The following is a 20,731-nucleotide window of genomic DNA, read 5'->3' as shown; positions in this document are numbered from 1 at the left end:
CTTGTTGCCTTGAAAAAGGACCGAATACCTTTAAAGGAGCAGGCACCTCCCTGCCACCACCCTTACACCATCTTTCTCTGTCTCTAGAGGCAGCCTAGATGGTTCTTACAGTCCAGACACCAAGCTTTCGGATGTCTGAAGTTAAGTTGGATGAATCCAACCCTGTGTGTCTGAACTACTTCATTTAATATATTCTCATGCTACTAAATACTCCTCTCATTGGGAATGATATCAGCCATTTCTGGAGCTTGTCATATTCGCGACTACTTTGGGACCTGACCTTTAAAGGAGGTTACATTCATTTTTGCACCTAGTCAGATGTTGCTGAGCTCCCTGTAGGAAAGAGAGGTATGGTGGTTATGAGTAAACTTCTTCATGCTTTGCTTATGTGCATTGCATGAACACGGTGTAAGTTCCAGGGCTTCAGAGCAATGGGCATGGATGTTTCTCTGCTTTCATATCTGTTGTCTGTAAATCCAGAGAACATGCCTCCAAAACCTTCTGGGCTGAAAATGTCCACTCAGCCTGTGCACCGTACTCTAAAGTGTATATTATTTCACTGTCTACTTTGATCTCCTTTTTAACCATCAAATGCATCTGGTAACTGCTTGTTATAGATTTGGGATAGGCATCTTTACATTTCCTCTTGTGCTCTAGCAGGAAATGTAGTGACTGTTTCTCCCCTTGCTTTCTTAAAAGCAAATTTGGAAAGTTTATATATGGGACAGAAGGTAACCACTCATATTCTCCCAAGAATAGTCTTGCTCCTGCCCTTAAACTTCAAGAAGATACTGCATTTCCAGACTTGACACAGAGCAGACGTACTGTGATCTTGAGCTTTGCCTTCTGAGCAGTGGGAGGAAAAAAGACTAAAGCAGAGAGCTTTGAGTATGCAAAACTAGACAACACTGCAGTGTTATGACTAATGGTACTATGTAAGATCTGCAGTTCATGATGGATGGTAAATTGTAGTGTATTCTCATTTGTTTTCTGAGCTGGTGACTTTGTCCACTTGATGACCTCACTGCAGGCAGGGAACTTCTTCCAACATGTGATTGGGATATATCATTGCAGAAATGTCCAGAAACATCCTGGGTTCTCAGGCTGTTTTCAGGAAAGGTGGTATTTATGCATTTTGACACTGTGCCTTTTGTATGTGCTTTTTCACATGAAGTAGTCTTCAGCAAAACACTTTTTCTAGTGTCAATGCATAGATTTCAGTAAGTGCCCATGAGGCTACTGACTCATGCTCTCTTGACTGTGGTTTGTGGAGGTATTTTGGAAAACTTGATTCTGAAATGTCTGGCAAAGCTGCATGAATTCATTGACATACTGGTTTTTCTTTTACATGCAGACCCTAATATGGTCAATGCAGGAGACATGAACGGTTCTGGCAACCTGATGGATTTTCTGGATGAGCCTTTCCCCGACGTTGGGACTTACGAAGATTTCCACACCATTGACTGGTTGAGGGAGAAATCACGTGACACTGACCGCCATAGAAAGGTAAAGGCATCGGCTTTGATACATCGTAGTCCCTGGGTTACGGCCGTCCTGGTGGTGAGAGAAACAAGCAGTTTCCAAAGGTATAGCTTCCTAATTTGCTCTATGACGTGAGGAGGACTTCTTAAAATATGGATGTGGTATATCTTGAGTTTGTAAATATGAAAGGGCTTCCAGCAGCTTAATCAGCAGAGCATCTCTAAAAACTGATTGGGACTGGGGGAAGCAGAGTAATTGTATATACCTTCTAGGAGGTTAAAAGTTTTTTGATTTAAACATTATACACTAAAACTGTGTCAGCCTGAATTAACAACATATCTCTATATTTGTTTAACTTCAGATTACAAGCAAAAGTAAGGAATCCATATGGGAGTTCATCAAAAGCTTGCTGGATGCCTGGTCAGGATGGGTTGTAATGCTTCTCATAGGACTATTGGCAGGTATGTGTGTGTTAGCATTACAGTTATGCCCGAAACCATCTCATCCAAGTTTGCTGCAGTGCCATCTGCTTCTCTTCTTACTTCATTGTCTCTCCGCTGATGTTTCAAGGTAAAAAGACGGCTATGCATTCATGCAGTTATATTATGCTTCATAAAAATAGCCACTTGCAAAGTCTCCTGCTGAGTGCTGACCTAGAAAAAATGTTATTCACTAGTGAGGATTCTTCTACTGCTTTTGGAAATATGCATCTGAGTGCTTTACACTCAATGGGCTACTTTGACCTTCTGAATATTTAATTCACAGAAGTCAATTTTATTGGTAGGAATTCTTTTTCTTGTCTTCAGTTACTTTAATTCTGCAAGTAGGCACTATGATGTGGGGAAAATGTTAGTTGTGGACACTCAAAGGGGAGCTTTGTCAATTGCTATATCCACTGGGTTATCTTCTTTATATATGCATGAAGGGAAAATACAGTTTCAGACTCAGTTTCAGATCTGCTTCCAGGCCAGACAGACATTACATATTTAACAGCCTGCTCAAACTCATATGGCAAATTCATTAATTTCCCAAATTGCTCCTGTCTTCTGCTCAGTTTAGCACATCTTCCAACTTGGAAAGCTACACTTCTCTTACCAAGTTGAAACAGCTGCCATTTTTTAATGCTTTTTCAGTGATGTCAGGGTGCTGTTGTATCATGCTGCTTGGTAAAAGCATGATGTAAAGTTTCACAATTTCCAAATGGTGTGAATTTCCAGCTTACCAACTGTCAAGTTAATATGTTTATTACAGTTGCTCAGGAGCCTCAGAAGTACTGAGAAGGTTCTTGAGAAAACATTGCTGAAGTGACATTTTTGGCAAATTATGTTATTTTGTAGAGATACACTTATTTCCACAAAAGGTTTGATGGGAAGGTGAGATGAAAAGAGAGTCTTACAGGCTGCCAGGGCTGCTGGACTCTGCCTGAAGACCAAGGTTGGCCTCATTTGGGATGGAGAATTCTGTTTGCAAATAAAGTTAGAGCAAGCCCATGCGAGCTCTAATGACCTCCCACAAGCTGATTAGTAATCCCCTCACTTATACAGGGAATGGTATACACTCACACACTCCCATTTCAGTAAAAATATCCAGGAAGGTTTGTTTCGGTTCCAGTTTGCAATGAAACATCATTCTGAAATCCTCAAGGTTGTTGAAAGCCAGAGCTGCTGACCTCTGATAAACTCTAATGCTGTTACATCCAGCTTGGATACAGAGGTCAAGGATAAGCTGCAGCTGAGATGTGTTAGCTTTTGCAACATTTTCAGTGACACGGGTGCAGAGCATCATATTTTACCTCAGAGAGTTAAATCAAATTAGTCTGCTTTTAAACTGGGGCAAGGACATGTGAATCAACTAGAGAACAAAAATTACCTACATGGTTATGATCTGGGCTGAGCCCTGTAGACTTTTTCTGTCTGCTGTTGAAATGACACGTGTTCTGTGCCTTCAGCATTTCTGGGACAGCCACCATCTCAACCTCAGCGAGGGGTCAACACCCCTTTGATGAATGGGGAGATTATTGATGAGGTTTCTTCATGAGGTTTGGGGAGGGAAGATTTGAGGTTGGTGGTGCAGTCAAGAGGTACTTCACATAACTTCCCTCTCTATTTGAAATATTGCCTGCTCACAGAAGCTGGCCTGCCACGAGGGCATCTGCATGATCACACAGGTTTGTGTGGACTAGTCTAGCTCCTTCATGGTCCCTCTTTCCCTGCTGAACAGGCAGAAGCTACCACTGCTCCAAGCAGAGCAGCCTGCCTCAGCCACAAGGACACTGGGTGAGCTCCTAGGCAGCTGAGCCCAGGCGTTGCCAGGGGCAAGGAGAGGGGGTGGCAAGGAGTGGGAGAGGAGGAGGGAAGCAGCAGCAGTAGTACCAAGGGTGTGAGGGTCTTGCAGAGCACCTTGCCCCTCCTGCCCCTGTGCTGGGGATGGAGGGCAGCAAGGTGGGACTACTGGGGAAGGGGATGGCAGGGCTTCCATGTGTTTTGAAAGGAAGAGTTACTTAAGCCCAGGATTTTAAAGTGAGCTTAACTGATCTAGAAGCCTAAATCCCACCCATCTAGTCAACTGAATCTTTCAGGTTTTGCAACACTGAAAAAGCTGCACCTCCACAGCCAGTGCAAGGTGATGTGGTCAAAAGTAGTAATTCCTGCCCTCCGGTGTCCCTGTCACCAGGCCCTGTTGTCTTGTGCATGTGCAGCTGCACAGGGGAGTTGGATATAGGATCAACCTGACAGAAAAAGTGGGGTTTGACCAGATTAGTTTTGACTTGATCAGTGGGCTCATCAGGGTTGGTCACCATAGGGCCGCAAGCAATCAGAGTATTGTTGACAGAAAAGAATTGATGGAGGGAGGAAGGAAAGGACCATCCTGTTTGGCAGTAGCCCTCACTCATACCATTTTTGGAGTGTCGTTGGACACACATCTATCATTAGTGCCAGAAAAAGCATAGGTGGGGATGAGACCTCTTGAGAGGGTCTTCTCTGTCTTCCTGCTCACAGCTAAGTCAGCTTCAGAGTTAGAGCTGTATGTAGAGTAATGCTGAAGTGTATTAAGAATGTAACAGCAGCCGTATGAGATCAGACTAAAGTTTCACAAGTGAATGTGCACATGTAAATTAGCCTGAGCAGAGCCCCTCACTGTTGCCACAGTCCAACATGTAACACCCATGAATGGTGCTTGGTGTGAAAATCAGATGGAAACTGCTCACAGGATGCTCCAGACAAAGATACTACCCGGGCCTGTCTCAGTCAGAAAGTTTGTACACTTTCTTGAGAAATACAAAACAATGTATGGGGAAATGACCCTAAAAATTTTGGGTGCAAGTGCCAAATTTTTAAGCACTCATTTTTAAGGAATTCTGAGTTTTTACTTTGCCCATCCTGCCTGCAAACCAGTGGCCATCCCACAACCTAACCATTATGAGCCAGCTGAAGGTGGATGCTATTTATCAGCAAAAGAGTCTGTGTTTTCTAAAGCTATGTGACAAAAAGTACTATTGTACTAACACTGAAACACTCCAGTACTGAAGCTGCATGTGTAAAAGTCTCTGTAATTCAGTGCCATGCCACTTAGGTGATGCACTTTTCTGGCACAAGTGGATTGGGAAAAATATGTTTTCAAAGCAAAGCAAATTTTCAGCATTCTCATTAGGGCATTGTAAATAATGAGTATTGGCCATCATCAACCAAAGAAAAAGGAGAGAGGTAAAAGGCTAATATCTAAAATGAAGTTCAGCATTTCTTGGCTTTGAGTACTTCATTATTTTTCAGTCCAGGCAGGAGGTTACATAGAAGAAGGAACAAATTCAGTTCCTTTGATGAAGAGAGATGTAGGGAAATAAACTTATGCTATATTGCAGAGGTGCAGTGATGTGTCTAGACAGCTGTGATAAGCACCAGAAATTAGAGGCTTGACTTTCTGAGATGCTGAACACTCTGCAGCTTCCATTAATTTAACTTAAATTTGCAGAGATTCAGAACTTGGAAAAATACTAGCCCTGGTCACTTGACTTGTGAAGCATTAGCTATTGCACTCTTATTCTGCAAGATTTTTTTCTCTGTAAAGCGTGTAGCATTTTCCTCTTTATGTGGACCCCAAAGCATTTGTCAAAAGGGATTTTTTAATTTTATTTTTTTTTTTTTCTCGAGGCACTGTGGTGCACGTGAGCTGGTTGTATTAGAGAACTGAGTATTTGTTCCTCACTCTATTTATTAACTTTATTGGGGAAAAACATTCAAAAATCTGCCTTCCTTTGCACCTTCTGCTCGGTATCATTAATATTCAGTTGGCTGATTAACTGTGATTTGAGCTTTGAAGACTGGGGTAACTGCAGAGGGTGATAAAGGTCCATCAAGAGATGCAAGAGGCACAGCATTTGGTGCTAATGGCCAAGGGCTAAGAATTCTCTGTACTATTTCCTAAGTGAAACTATAAAGTTTCATTTCAGAAAATTGGAGGAGGATTTAGAGTTTACTGCAAAACTCAGTACACTACGCATGCTGACGTTAGTAGCAACACAGTGATTTATCATCATCTAAGAATATGATTCACTGTTTCCATAGAAACTTGGGAAAATGGAAAAGAGTAAGCAAGAGAAAGCCAACATCTTAATAAAAGAAAATAATTGGCACAGACATAATTACTCCCTTCTGCAGCCTTTTTTTTTTTTTGTCTAGTCTATCTGTGTAGTTCTTCAGATTATTCCTATACAACAAAAATTTGTCCCTGCAAAACAAGTCACATCACTTGTCAGTGTGGTGACAAGTATTTTTCTTGAACTCTTGTAGGGTTTTTCTGTTCTGTGGAATTAAAAAAACAGGTTACATATGCCTGAATTATTTGAAATGTTGGGGTTTTTTCCTTCTTTCACAGGAATGAAAAGCAGAAAACTTTATTTCCACATCAAATACACTGGCTCTTGAACCCACCTGTCTGCCCCAGCTGCTCAGGGAAAGGGGAGCAGCCCCCATCCCTGCTTCATGTAATTGCATTTTTAGCAGGACCCACAAAGCTACAAGTTTCGGAAGAAAAGAAAACCAAACCATTTTGCATTTTCCACAACATTTTTCCAGTGTTTTAGTTCTACTGAAATGTACCGATGAATTCTGTTCAAACTCATTAACAGTTTCCTGAAACTGTATTAACGATTACCAGTAAAAGTGTTGTTGACTTCTACTTTCCATTGTCTGTGAGAGGGGTTTAGAAAACACTACATGACTTTTTTTCCTATCAGCTGGTGGTTTAACGCTTTCCAGAAACAATGCCCTGAGGGACAGGAGGAAGGTCTGCCTTTTGGTGGCCTGGCTGCCCCCAGCCTCCCCGTCCTGCTGGTGCTGCGTCCGTCAGGGCACATCTGCTCTGAGGGTGCTGGTCCTGGGGCAGGTTGTTATCCCTGCAGAGCAAATGCCCTAGAAAAGTGGGATTTTCTTTCCTTGGGATCTGGCCACATCTATTTTACCAGTGTCTGTGGCTGGTGGCCACCGGGTGTCGCTGTAGCTCTGTGTAATTACTGGGGAAAAACTGAAACAAGGGTCCTTTTGGTACAGACAGGACTAGAAGGATAATTTTATTCTGCATGTTTGGATCGCTGATGAATGTGCAGATCGAGAGCCCCATTCCGTTAAGTTCGTAAGTCAGAATTTGGCATCCATATTATTTCTGTACTGAAATCTTCCTTCTAAAAGGTTGCTGCGTTGGGACCAGTAAGGCTGTAGGAAAACATACGGTACCTTCCTCCTCCCCTACCCCTGAAATACACAGTGTGGCTTGAGACCTGCAGCTCAGTGTGTGCATAGAGGCCCTGCATGAAGTTCTCCTTAGCTCAGCCAAACGGTGCACCTGCCTGGGACAGGCGACAGGATTACGCCTTCCCTATTTGTCAATCAGTCAGTATGAAAATGATAATATTTAAAATAAAAGTTTATGAGAGAGCACTGAAGGTCAGACAGAAAGTTGGTGTGGCTGTTGCTTTGCAAACTCATTGTTGTCCCCAGTTCTTCAGTATATTCATGCTTACACTGCAGCTGCTTCCCCAAATCATGGTTTTCTCCTTGCAGCTTGATATTTTTTAATGTCACGGTTTCTTTTTCTGCATTTCTTTTCCCAGGCACATTAGCTGGAGTGATAGATTTAGCTGTGGATTGGATGACAGACCTGAAAGAGGGTGTCTGCCTGTCTGCCTTCTGGTACAGCCATGAGCAGTGCTGCTGGACATCTAATGAAACTACCTTCGATGACAGGGACAAATGTCCCCAGTGGCAGAAATGGTCTGAACTTCTTGTAAGCCAGTCTGAGGTATGGGAGACCTGATTAGGTTGGGGTCACAGAAGGCTGGGGAATGCCCTTTTTTTCATGCTTGCTGATGTTCCCTCTAGAGAGTTTCTCTGAAAGAGAAAGTAATGAACTGGGCACGCTGCAAAAGAAGACATTTCCACAAGCTATATCTGCTTAACTTGGAAGAGGTCCTCTTGTTTCAGTGGCATGTGTGATGGAAATTGGAAAGCTGTGAGATCGCTCTCTCTTTTATCAGTACTAGACCAAAAGTGTTTCATAGGACTCATGACATAATCACTGGGGGACCTGAGCTGCTATCCGATTTTTTTCTTTTAAACACAGTTTTATGGGACAAAAAAGATGATCTCTGACAAATACATTTAAGAGGAAATTTTTTAGGATTGCAGATGGTTTTTATGTATTCAAATACTGTGAGTAGTAGTGCGAGCTGCATAAGAACTGCTTGTTATACTCTTGCAATCAGTTTCTCTATCAGATAGCAAAATATTTAGCTAGCGCAGAAAGCTGGGGAAATAATGGGCTCCCTGGGAGATGGCCAAAGTGAAAAATTTGCAGGGGGAGAGGACAGGAAGGGAAAAAGCTTTTCTGGACTGACAGGAAACATATTTTAAGATTTTTTTTCTATACCTTCTTTTTTTTTTTTTTCCAAAATTGTAGTAATTTTAAATACAAAGAATGCTGTTTCAAAGCAAAGCAGGTCAAAGTTTCATTTTGAAGACAATCAAAAGAAGCCTTTTTGTTCTTCTTAGCAGATAATACTTTTATAAAAAATACAAAAAAGGATGGTTTATTTTCAACCTGAGCTGTTCAATATATTGATCTCTTCACAACTCAGATTTTTGGGCAGAATTATTGTCTTGAATCCCCTCTCCTCCCCAGTTCTGCAGGTGGCTTGAATATGACAAAAATTAAATATGACATGGAGGTGGGATAAATGTGGCTTTGAAGAGAACTGGCTTAAGTAAAAAAAATAATCTGGTAATGCAGTTTGTTCAATAATAGCAGAAGAAAATACATACTTCCATGAGACAAATCATCTCCAGCCAGGCAATTAAAAAATGGTTGACAATCTCTCTGCTTTAGGTTTACAGTACAAGTAGTAACAGATGAGAGTGCCTGTGAATATGTGTAGCCCAATTTTCCATAGTTCTGATTAACCGTAGTGAAAGTAGTGGGGTGTTCTCTCTTCCTGAATATTCCCGCCATTTAATCACAGACAAAATCTCTCTGTGCAGTTGCCAGTCCATGGTTCCAAGCTTCCCACTGGCAGAGCTTTGCTAGGTTTGCACCTGTCTTCATCAAGAGATGGTCTGGGTGGTTGTGTCTCTGTAACAGTGAAGAAATACTACCCTCGTATAAAGTTGCAGGGCTGGTGGCAATGTTGGAATTTAAGAGAACAAAAAAATGTGGGAAGGGAAAAAAAGAGGAGACTGTTACAATTGTTACGGGATTTGGAAATCCTGTGCATGTGTTTGACATGCTGTTACTCTGAAAAGCTGGAATATATAAATGGAACATATCCTTGGGAAAATTTATTGCTTTTGCTTGCTACTCAAAATCAGCAGACATGACTTGTATGCTGTGGCCTATAAGAAAGGTATCAGCTAGGTGGGCACTGTGAAACTTTACTCAGTCTGCATTTGAATTGTGCTTCTCGCCTCCTAGTGTACTGACACAGTGGGGAAAAAAAAGGTTAGTCTTGGCTTAGTTTTAGGCTCTTTTTCAAAACAAAAGGGCCTCTAAGATATGTGGGTTTCTGGCTGCCATGGCCCAATGAATGCTGTAAATATTAATAATATAGTTGTCTATTATTGTTACATTAAAATCCCAGGCAAACCCCAACAAAAATGTGAATATGGAAAGTAATGATTCTGTTTGGTAGCAAAAGGCTTATGATATGGGCAAGTTTTGCATGATTGCTGTAGCTGTAGAGGACTCTAGGAGGGATCAAATTATACTGAATTTGACTGAGTTTCAGGATAATTTTGCCCTTTTTTTTTTTTTTTTTTTTTTTGTATGTTGCTTCACTTTGTGCCCAACATTTGCATAACAGCCCTCCAAAACAGCAGAGCGCAGAAGTACTAGTCTGGAGCACGTTTTAGACAAAAAGTATTGGGAACAGTTTCCCTAAAGGTACTCTGGTCAGACATGTCTTCTTTTTTAAAGCATGACTGTGACACTCTCTCATCACAGCCAACTAAATTTGACATTTTGAGGACTAAGATTTATATCAGTTCTTCCTTGAGGTTTTTTCAGTTTATGGCTGTGATACACCCTGTACATATGTTCTCCCTGAGAATTGTGACATATCCTATGGCATTTCTTGAAAAATATTTTCATTCTAGTCCTCCTACAAAATAAGCCCAAAGCAGATCTTGATGTAAATTATTATGGAAAACATAATAGCACAGCAGACACATACCAGGCTATGTTTTCTTCCCTAATCACTGTTTTGTAGGCCAGTTAGGTTCTTCATCCCTCTGGTCCTGAACTGCTTTCAAAGAGCAGGTGAAGAGATTTTTGATGAGAGAGGGTTTCAAAACTTCAAATTCACTGGAGGAGTGGATGTGTTAAAGCACATCGGATGACACCCACTTCAGCTAGATCTCTAGCCAATATCTGGTGACCTGGAGCTTCCCTTTTCTGCAGATCCAGCTTGGTCCCAACCTCAACTTCACTGGAGCTGAGAACCCCATTTCTGGTGCCTTACACCTATTGAGGTTAGAGGAAAGGACCCTGTGTCTTCCATGGTTTGTGACACTGGATCCAGCAAAGGACTGGATTCCCATCCCAGGGCTTCTGGATCTCCTGTCATGAAGCGGAGACCTGCAAGACAAGGAAGGGCCTCTGTACCCGGAACCCACTTCTCAATTTTGCAGCCTTGAATCTATCAGTCTTGAGGGCCTTGAGGATACCCATTGCTGTACCATCCACAGGAGGGAGTCTGCAAGCTGTGAGATCCCCATGGCATCCCAAGGGGTGGGGTTTATTTCAGTATTCTGAGTTTGTGAGGGTTGTTTTCAGTTGTTTCTGTTTGTACCTAAACAGGACTGACACCAGATCCAAAATACTGCTTGGTCTTGCAAACTAAAATACAAAATTTTACTCAGTTCCCCTACTTGCTTCATTACTACTGCTGCCAGGGTGAGTCCTTTGAGCCAGTAATGGAAGAGGTTTTAGCAGGATCATCTCTGCTGATGAGTTTTTTTGATCTCTGATTCCAGTGTACATGCTTCAGACTTCTACTGATTCAGGGCCTTCATTATGGCATGTAATGAATGAGAAATGAGCCATTTGCTATACTGAGTAACTACTACTTCATTCCCAAAGGTTTTCTTATTATTAATGATTAGAAACTTCTGCAACTGAACCTGCAGAATGCCAGATATCTGGAAAATGTAACAGTGAGAGTTGTCCCAAGAGATAAGACTGAACTGGCCATATAGACTCATGTGGGGTCCTGCCACAGTGCTGTAGGTGTATATGTGATTGCAGTAACCATCTGATGTAGTTTTCATATGACTTCTGAGATGTGAAAGAAGAATTAAAAAGAAACAAAGTTAATCTGACACCAGTGAATTTAGAAGCAAAACTACAGCTTTTGCTCAGCTTTGTAGGGCCAAATTATGGTAATGGCATTGGTTGGTCGTCTTTGGAGTTACTCCAGGTTCACACTGACAGGAGAATTTTGCCCTGGGCAACATATCCAGAGGTTTCTCTAGAGGAAGAGTAAATATTGTCATAGCTGTTTGTAATTGAAAGCACTAGGAGAAGACATTCATGGGACTGTCTTCAGCTGTAGCAACAAAGATCCATGGTTACTACAGATGAATGTCAATCATTGTAAGTGCGGGTGGGATCCATGACTGCTTAGTCTCAGGGCACTGGGGATGGCATCATATTACTCTTCTGCTCTTATCAGCAAAGTCAACTGCTAACTTCAGCAAGCACAAGAGGACCTTAACAAATTGCCCTTCTTTCAAATATATCCATAAAGATAAGGGCAGTGGTTCCTCTACTGTCTTTTCAGTTGGGCAGAGTGGAAAATGAGGCTAGCAAGCATTGGTACCGTTAAAGGTTGATTCCTTGCAGGCTTGCAAACAGGGAGACTTTTCAGCTCTAGGTTTTTTACGACTGGAAACTGGGCTTGGCCAGCTCTGTTAACTGAAGACACACTACAACTGATTAATGCCTGCTTTCCTACTTGATTTATCATAATGTTGATATCCAGGCTGCTGTCCTGCAGAGCAAAGACAGGGGCCCTGATGTTCTTGAGCAGCTGGGATTGCATCCAGTAGGAAGAGTTCACTTAAAGGTGAAGGATTCATACCAATTCATGCACTGAGGTTCATCTCTTTTTTTTATTCTGTAGTGTCATGTTGCTAGAGGAAATCGTTTGAAGGCTTAAGCTCCCTTGTGTCAGTTTGTTGCCTCTGACTAGATTCTCTTTTGCCTGTGTGGGTGGGGTTTTTGAAATTAACCATAAAAAATAATGCTTGTGAAGAGGGAATGGTATTCTAAGGCAGATTTTAACAACAGTTTTGACTTGACCATTGGAGACAGGTGGAAAGCTTGAAAGTCACTACTGACTGTGTTTTCATTATGGTGCTGCACAGTCAGCTGTTGCTAATGATCATTAGCATTTCCATTCTGTCAGTAAAGCCAAGCTGGTCAGTTTAAAGACAAGTTTTATTATTGACTGGAATGCTTTTAAAATATGAGGGTGAAAATGACTGAGATGTGTCTGAGTGAGATCTGCTAAGCTATTGTGTTTTCAAATGAGTCTCAACCCTATCATAGATAGCATCATATAGAAAGAATTTATTTATGGTTTTACCCTTCCCATTTGTGAATTGAACTAGCTACTTACGTATACAGCGATGTCATTTGAAAAGATCAGCATCTGCATGGAGAGTTGAGCTTTGAATACCAGCCCCCAGACAGAGATGTATCAGGGTCTCATCCCCATGGTATGATCACAGCAGATTCCTCATCGGGTGCTTTTTAATCACCATATACTTTTGCCCTTATGACAGATTTGTTTGATGTTTTGGAATTTTTTGTGGTTGGCTTAATTCAGTGCTTGAAAGATGCTCTGTTTAAGGTGTTTGGGTCCCTTGCAGACAGAGTATAGAGACTGGGCTAGGTATATGTTAGTATGCTGCTTCTTCCTATGAGTAATAAAATTGTTGGAGTATGTAAAATCATTAGTCTTTCCTGAGGAAAAGCAGCAGCTAGCGTGTAAAGGAGAAGACCAGGCTCCATGCCATCATGATCCCTAGTAGAAGCATGAGATTTACCAACCTTTATTTGTCTAACAATGTTTGTTACTGTTATTTTTCTAGGGTGCAAGTGCTTACATTCTAAACTATTTTCTATACATTATGTGGGCTCTATGTTTTGCTTTCCTGGCAGTCTCCCTGGTCAGAGTGTTTGCTCCCTATGCCTGTGGCTCTGGAATCCCAGAGGTGAGTTTCTCTTTGTGGGTGAATATCCAAATACCAAACAAAACAAATAAATTATAATTAGCCACATTTTCCCATTCCAGAACTGTACTATGAGATAGCATAGGAACAACAAGATTGTCTTTGTATCTCATCTTCCTTCATTCCTTTGTCTAACATGCCTTTATGGTGCCCATCTAATTTTTTCATAGCAGCAAATGCCACTGTGACAGGTTATGTACATAGTTCTTCATTGTCAAAGTTTGAATTAAAAATCAACATCTCCCAGTTATCCCTTAACTTTTTGTGGCTGAGACACATAGTCATTAGAAGATTATATAGAATTTTCCTTGGATGAAATTACTTGGGCCAATTACAAATCCAGTCATTTTCTAGCCTAGGCTTTAAATAAAATGAAAATAAAATGAAGAGGGAGGGCACAAAGCAAAGGTTTCCTAAGCTACTGAAGATGTGAGATGTCCATTATTTGGAATGTCTGAAAAGTGTCTGGCATCCATCTTCTGCAAACCGTGTCCTTGTTCACAACGCCATCCTGGTGTGACAGCATTATGACAGCCAAAATCTCTACGTGGTTTTCAGTATTTTACATATGGAGCCTCAGTCCCTATTTAAGCTGTTAAAATGGGAAACCCTGTAATTCAAGCAGCATAGGTACTCAAAAATGTTTAAATCAGGGCAGTCTTTTGTTAAAAATGCTATAGAACCACTGCAATTATTACTTAGGAATCTAGCAGACAGTGTCAACAGTTCAAATTTTAGAAATCTTGGCATTCTTCTTTTCTTCATCTCTAGGAGAAGCATCCAAATGTTTCATAGCCAATTAGGACACCCCTCACCCACCCCCCCCCACCCCCAATAATTTGAAATATTTAAATAATTTCCATAATTTTAAAGTAGTCACATGTGTGTGTTTGTTACATATTTGATGTATCTCTAAGTGGTTTTTAAAAGTTTTCATATTTAACTGTAAATCTAGTTTTCCAGTGGTAAATCTCTCATGTGAGGTGGTGCTCAGCTCCAGCCCATTTCCAGGGCTAGAGTCCAAACCCAAATCCCACCCTGCAGCCTGTGTGTCATGCACGTGCTTTGTGCTCTATTCTAGTCATTCACATGCAAAATTTAGAAGAAATGTGTAAAAATAAGATCTCTTGGACTTCCGCATTTCATAATACTTGTATGCTTTTATGACATGGCCACTCCAAATATTTAGAACATTTTTTTTTCTTGTTTTAACTGGGAAAGATCTGTGGTTGTTTATTTGCTTTTTTTCTGCTTTGTTAACGTTGGGTCTAGTTTAACTCTGATCCTGTAAGCCAAGGAGATATGTAAGCGTTTTGTATTTCTGTTGATCTCTGTGAGACTCCTTATCGATGGAGGGGACCACCCATAAGAACAGTAAAAGTGTGGTCTGCTTAACCCCTGCTCAGCTATCACTGTGGGAAACTTGCCCTACCTGTGGTTTCTTTCTCTCCGTCACTGTCTCTTTGCGAGCAGTCTGCAATTTTTTAAAACTCTGCTAGGGTTTTAACTCCATTTGCAAGTTCAGTGTAGGAAAGGTTTCTTCAGCTCTTCAACATGTTCTTCCTGCTTTCCAGATAAAAACCATCTTGAGTGGGTTCATTATTAGGGGCTACCTGGGAAAGTGGACACTTTTAATCAAAACAGTCACCTTGGTTCTGGTGGTATCTTCAGGCCTCAGCCTTGGGAAAGAGGGGCCATTAGTCCACGTGGCCTGTTGCTGCGGAAACTTCTTCAGCAGCCTTTTTTCAAAGTACAGCAAGAACGAAGGAAAGAGGAGAGAGGTGAGATTGACTCAAATCATCTCTAATTTCCCTGTCCTGATACTCAGTGTTTCAAAGGACTTATGTCCTGTATGCAAATATTTGCTTTGTAGGTGCTCTCAGCGGCAGCTGCCGCAGGAGTTTCTGTTGCCTTTGGGGCTCCAATTGGAGGTGTGCTTTTTAGTCTGGAAGAGGTAAGACCTGGCACTTCACTTGCTTCAATAAATATACTTTTACTGGATGCCTCTTTCTAATATTTTTCTTTATTTTTCAAATATTTCTATGCTTATTTTTCTTCTAAAACAAAATTAGTCTTTGTTTTATAGTAATAAGAAATAACCAGGTATTTTGCGTAAAAGAGCACTGGATTTCTGGAAGCAAACAAATTTACTTAATCTTGAAATGTATCACTGTGCTGAGCTTTCTCCAGCTTTCCGCTTGTGCTGCATGGGTTGAGCTGCTGAGTATCCATCTTACTGTCTCTAGTCAGCAACTTTGGATTTAGATTTATCAATTTTTCACTGGTTGCTGCTCCCTATCTGAAATATGAAAATGCCTTTTCTGATACCTCAGTGAACACATTTTGGCTGTGGTAAGGACCGATGTTCCCAGTAAAACCAGACATGGAGTCACAGATGAAACACATAGCAGTGGCTTACTGTGAGCAGTGCTCTAGTGACTAATTAAAGCAAACACCTTCTGTCACACTCAGTGAAGTGTTCATGGTCTCTGCTTGGTTTTAGGTAAGCTACTACTTTCCTCTGAAAACCCTCTGGAGGTCATTTTTTGCTGCTCTTGTGGCTGCCTTCACACTGAGGTCCATCAATCCTTTTGGAAACAGCCGGCTGGTCCTGTTCTATGTGGAGTACCACACCCCCTGGTACATGGCTGAGCTCTTCCCCTTCATCCTTCTTGGTGTCTTTGGTGGCCTGTGGGGGACCCTCTTTATCCGATGCAACATTGCCTGGTGCAGGAGGCGAAAAACCACCAGGCTGGGGAAATACCCAGTCCTTGAGGTCATAGTAATAACGGCTATCACTGCCATCATTGCCTACCCCAACCCCTACACCCGGAGGAGCACCAGCGAGCTGATCTCGGAGCTCTTCAACGACTGTGGTGCCCTGGAGTCCTCACAGCTCTGCGACTATATCAATGACCCAAACATGACCCGGCCAGTGGATGACATTCCTGACAGACCTGCTGGTCCTGGAGTCTACACTGCCATGTGGCAGCTCGCCTTGGCTTTGGTGTTTAAAATTGTCATCACGATATTCACTTTCGGCATGAAGGTAAATCGGGGACAGGCGCAGAGGCTGTCGCGAGCACGAGGCATGGATGGGTTGCTGTCAGCAGCTGCAGTCTATCTGGCAGAGCTTGTGTGCCTCTGACCTACACCTAGCCACGCAGATGTCATTGAGATGCCTGCTGGTTCACTGGCCCACCAGCACCTTGTTCTATGGGCCCCTGTCGCAGCAGAGGGATGAACCCTGCTTTTCCACCTTCTAGTCATCTGGGTTTTATTAAGTGAAAAAGAAATCTAGGTGGGAGTTTAAATTGTTGCCAATAAGCATTTTCAGGATGATTCCCACTGCAGCTGTCTTTCAGCGCTCTCAGGGATATGGACTATGTTGTTGTTTGTCTTGGATTAATGTCTTACTGTGCCTCCAGGTAGCTATGCTCAGGGAAGTAATAGCTTTAAATGCACCGATTTACACATTTAAAACCTCACAAAAATATAGAGGTAGATGAAAAGTTCTATTTTTTAATATTTTTAAGCACCGTAGCTTGGAAAAAAGAGGGAGTGAGTGGGAGGACTGACAGATGCATAATTAGATTATTCTGGATTTGCAACTTCTTCCTTCCACTCCTTCTCCCCATAAATGGGTGATGAAAGGTCCAAGAACAATTTATCCAAGCTTTCAATATATACAAAGCTGTTTGTGGTGAGTTTTATATATCTGATTGCGAGAGCCCATATAAAACACATATCTGTCTGTCTACAGCTCTCATTATCTGAGCATTTAGTTCTGGATCTGATTGCAGCAGACAATGGGAAGTTTTTCTGAGTTATAGACTATATACCACACTCAAAGCTAAAGCATCTCATCTTTCCCTTGTACCCTCAGTTGAAGCACAGTGTTTATCTTTTAGAAGGCCTTTTATCCAAAATATAGGAGGAAGTTGGGAGTTTTGCTTTTCTTTCATGTATTCTGCATCTGATGACAAGAACTACTAAATGGTAGAAGGCTACTCAGGACCAGTGACTGAGTCCTGCTGATTTCCTGAGCAGGGAAAACAAATGGGAGATTAAGAGCACTGGGATGTCGCAGGTGTAATATTTCTGGAGGAGGACATGAAATGAGATGCCCTCACTGCAGAAATTGGCAGCCAGTTTTATGCTTGTTCATTTGTTTAAAAACTTCTGAGTTTGGTTCTTTATTTGCTATGTGGTTCTTCATATATTTTATATATTTAAAATCTGTTAGAAGCAATTGACAATTTCAACTATCCCGTAAAAGAACAGACAAAATAGCTTTACCCACCAAATCTAGAAGACTTAATCCAACTGTATCAGCAAAATTAACACTATATGCTGGGGAAGACAGTGCCTGCTGTTACCAGCCCTAACACCCCGGGGCCATGCTGAGGTTGTTAGTTTAGCTGTCTAGGAAGCCCAAGGTATATTTTCAGAATTAAAAAAATATAACAACCTTTCATTTCTAAAAAACAATGAAAGCTCCATGCAAGCCCTTGCAACAGATCTGAGTTGCCTTCTCCACCAGAAAATTTGTCAACAACTTGACAGGTGCACTTGTCACCTAGGAGGAAGCGCACTCAGCCATGGCAAAATGAATTTTAATTTTTTTCTCTCCTTTTTTTTTTTTTTTCCTCATTTCATTTCTGTTTTTTAATGATTTGTGACTTGTCTGTGCAGCAGACAACAACTCACAGACCTTTCTGGAAAATATAAAACAAACTGACATGAAGATGTAACTGCCTCTGAGCAGTCAGCATGCTTTTTCTAAAATTTTATTCTGTGTTTGACATTTAATTTAAAATCTGGTCTGATTTAGCCTGAAAGACTAGTAATAAAACTGTAAAGTACTCTGTGTGATAGAGGGTGAAACCAAGATGTTATTTGCAGTTAAGCTTATTCTCAAGCCCATGACAGAACCATCAGCAGCTCCTGACTTCCTGCTGAGGAAGCAATAAAGGCAAAATCAGGAGCATCTTGTCTTTAAAAGTAGACTGTGATTCAGAAACACTGTTTGTCTATCAAATTCAGTGTGATGCAGCAGGTAGGATTCAAAATTACTTTTTAAAAGGGCATTAACGTTTTATAAAACTATTAATACACATATAGTCACACAAACTCAGTCACTGTAGAAACCTATCTCAGACCACAGGAACATCACTGTAGGCTGACAAAAGGCTATTGCCTCTGAGCTAGCATTTAATAAGGAAACTGGATTCTCTTGCCACTAATAATTAATTGGTTGATCAATAATTTCATTACTGGTCATTTTTGTCAAGGCGCTCATGTGTCTATATTTTATTCAAGATTCCTTCAGGCCTCTTCATTCCCAGCATGGCTGTTGGAGCCATGGCTGGGAGGATGGTTGGGATTGGAGTAGAGCAGCTGGCGTATCACCATCATGACTGGATCATCTTCAGGAACTGGTGCAGGCCTGGGGCAGACTGTGTCACGCCGGGACTTTATGCTATGGTGGGAGCGGCAGCTTGTTTGGGTACAGTACCTGCTGCTCATTACTTCATACATGGACAACACTGATATTTGGGTACCTACAAATTGTTTGAGAGGGCTTTGTGTTTGGTGCTATGGTGGCATTTCTGGACATAATAGATGTGATGGGTTAAAGCATGGGCAGCTTCTTCAAATGAAGTGGTCTCTCCAGTGATCTGCCAAGTATTCAACAAAACAGAGGCTTGTAGTCACTAATGCCTACTCCTTGCAATCGGCCAAAAACCACATAGAAGGAAATCAAAGTTAGACTACAGGTTTCCAAGAAGGAGTCTTTTTGCTTGTTTTGGTTTGGTTTGGTTTTTTTTCCATGTAATGAAATTCACTATAGCTGTACTATAGCTACTGCCTTGTTTAGATTCTGGTCTCTTTCAGTGCAGGGAACAAAATATCCAGCTCTGGCCAAATTTTAAGCTTCACAGAGGTAGATATTCTGGGTCTTATTTTGTCTGTGTGTCACACTATGATCAACTGGGCTGTCTTTTGTTTTTTGTTTTGTTTTGTGTTGTGTTTTGACCATAGGTCGATTTCTGATAACATTCAATCAGTAGGCTTTATTGTATATAGCAGGAATGATCTGTTAATTATTAAAGCAAGATCATTGAATAATACCTCACACATAAAATTTCTAGTCATAGATGCAACAGGAATGTTACAAGCATACCAACTGAACACGTTTTTGCCTTATCATATCTTTCCCATTCTGCACTTGTATGTTCTCCCTCCTTTTGTTGTTGTCGTTGATACCATCATTAGGTGATGAAATAATAGCGGGGAAGCATAACACATGATTAGTTAAATTGGGTAGATTTGAAATGGAAGATGTACTCAGGGAAGAGCTGGAACAGTTTCTGTTTTGGAGTGTCTTGTTAGAAAAGTAGGATCATTTGTGCGATTGGTTATAGAGAAAGGAAGGGTGGGATTTGTCTGTCTAAGTTTAGTGTCTGTAATGTAGACAACAACATCTGAGCTAGCTGTATTAATACACTTCACAGTCAATACAGAAAAATGAGATACTGGAAAGATCAGTCTCATCTGGCAATAGATCTCTAAAACCTAGCAGATGTATTTGGCATCAAAGGTGACTGTTTTTCTCCAGAGATCATAAAGGCAGTCTGGATGCTCCTTTGGATGTGAACACCTACAGCACTGTAGACATGCTAAAGTAACTACGATGAATCTTACTGACAAAAAGGATAAAGCATTTATCTTGTCTATAAATGATCTTAATGTTCAGAAAAGAAATGACACACAAAATTTTTGCTCTGATATTCCGAGTGATCTGCTGGTCAGCAATCACTTCCTCTTTCAAAAGGTCCAAATCAGGGTGCAGTGATTTTAGTAATATGGTGAGACATACAGCAAAATGGTCACTGCTCATTCTTAAGCCCAAAATCTGTCTCCCTTAGAGTAAAATGTAGAGCAAGTATTAAATGATCCTTACTCTGGTATCTGCTCTCAGCTTTTCGGAGTCAGAAGTTTAAGGCATTCCTCAGATGAAAGTCATATCCGGATCATTGTGTTGAATAATCAACAATTTAATTTTCCTGTATGCTGCTAGATTAAAAGCATCTGTTAATGACCTGTTTGCTGATTTCTCTCATCTAAAATGGTGCTGTATTTTTAGGCCTAAAAATAGCAGACTTACTACATTTACCTTTTGAACAAAGGCAAAGAAATGTTACCTAATAATTTAGTGAGACATACACACTTGTCTACAGTTATATGATTATTTTTATCCTTTAATGTAAACTGAAGGAGTAAAGAGCTTGCTTATGAAATTAATACATCAAGACTAGATTCAAAAATATAGCTATGGCTTGTTTACAGCTGCATGCCTAGATGGCCTCAAACCAAGTTGTATACAGTTCAAACTGCATGTTATACTGGTATCAAAAGCTAGACTTTAAGCTGTAATGTAGCTCTTGCAGTGGCCCTAAACTATC

General features: G+C 41.1%; 1 protein-coding gene across 1 annotated transcript in view; it reads left to right on the top strand.

Annotated features, from left to right (window-relative positions):
- CLCN4 (chloride voltage-gated channel 4) overlaps positions 1 to 20,731 on the top strand; it is a 43,435-nt gene that overhangs the window by 11,311 nt on the left and 11,393 nt on the right. The window contains exons 2-9 of the mRNA XM_074907326.1: positions 1,355 to 1,506; positions 1,844 to 1,943; positions 7,589 to 7,776; positions 13,122 to 13,244; positions 14,837 to 15,043; positions 15,136 to 15,216; positions 15,766 to 16,311; positions 18,585 to 18,771. Of these exons, the coding sequence (XP_074763427.1) occupies positions 1,363 to 1,506; positions 1,844 to 1,943; positions 7,589 to 7,776; positions 13,122 to 13,244; positions 14,837 to 15,043; positions 15,136 to 15,216; positions 15,766 to 16,311; positions 18,585 to 18,771 (1,576 nt within the window). The 5' untranslated portion in view covers positions 1,355 to 1,362. The remainder of the gene's footprint in view (positions 1 to 1,354; positions 1,507 to 1,843; positions 1,944 to 7,588; positions 7,777 to 13,121; positions 13,245 to 14,836; positions 15,044 to 15,135; positions 15,217 to 15,765; positions 16,312 to 18,584; positions 18,772 to 20,731) is intronic.

Source organism: Athene noctua, chromosome 1, assembly GCF_965140245.1.
Source record: "Athene noctua chromosome 1, bAthNoc1.hap1.1, whole genome shotgun sequence".
Lineage (NCBI taxonomy): Eukaryota > Metazoa > Chordata > Aves > Strigiformes > Strigidae > Athene > Athene noctua.
The sequence above is the reverse complement of the archived record's forward strand: the minus strand, read 5'-3'. Positions and strand labels throughout refer to the sequence as shown.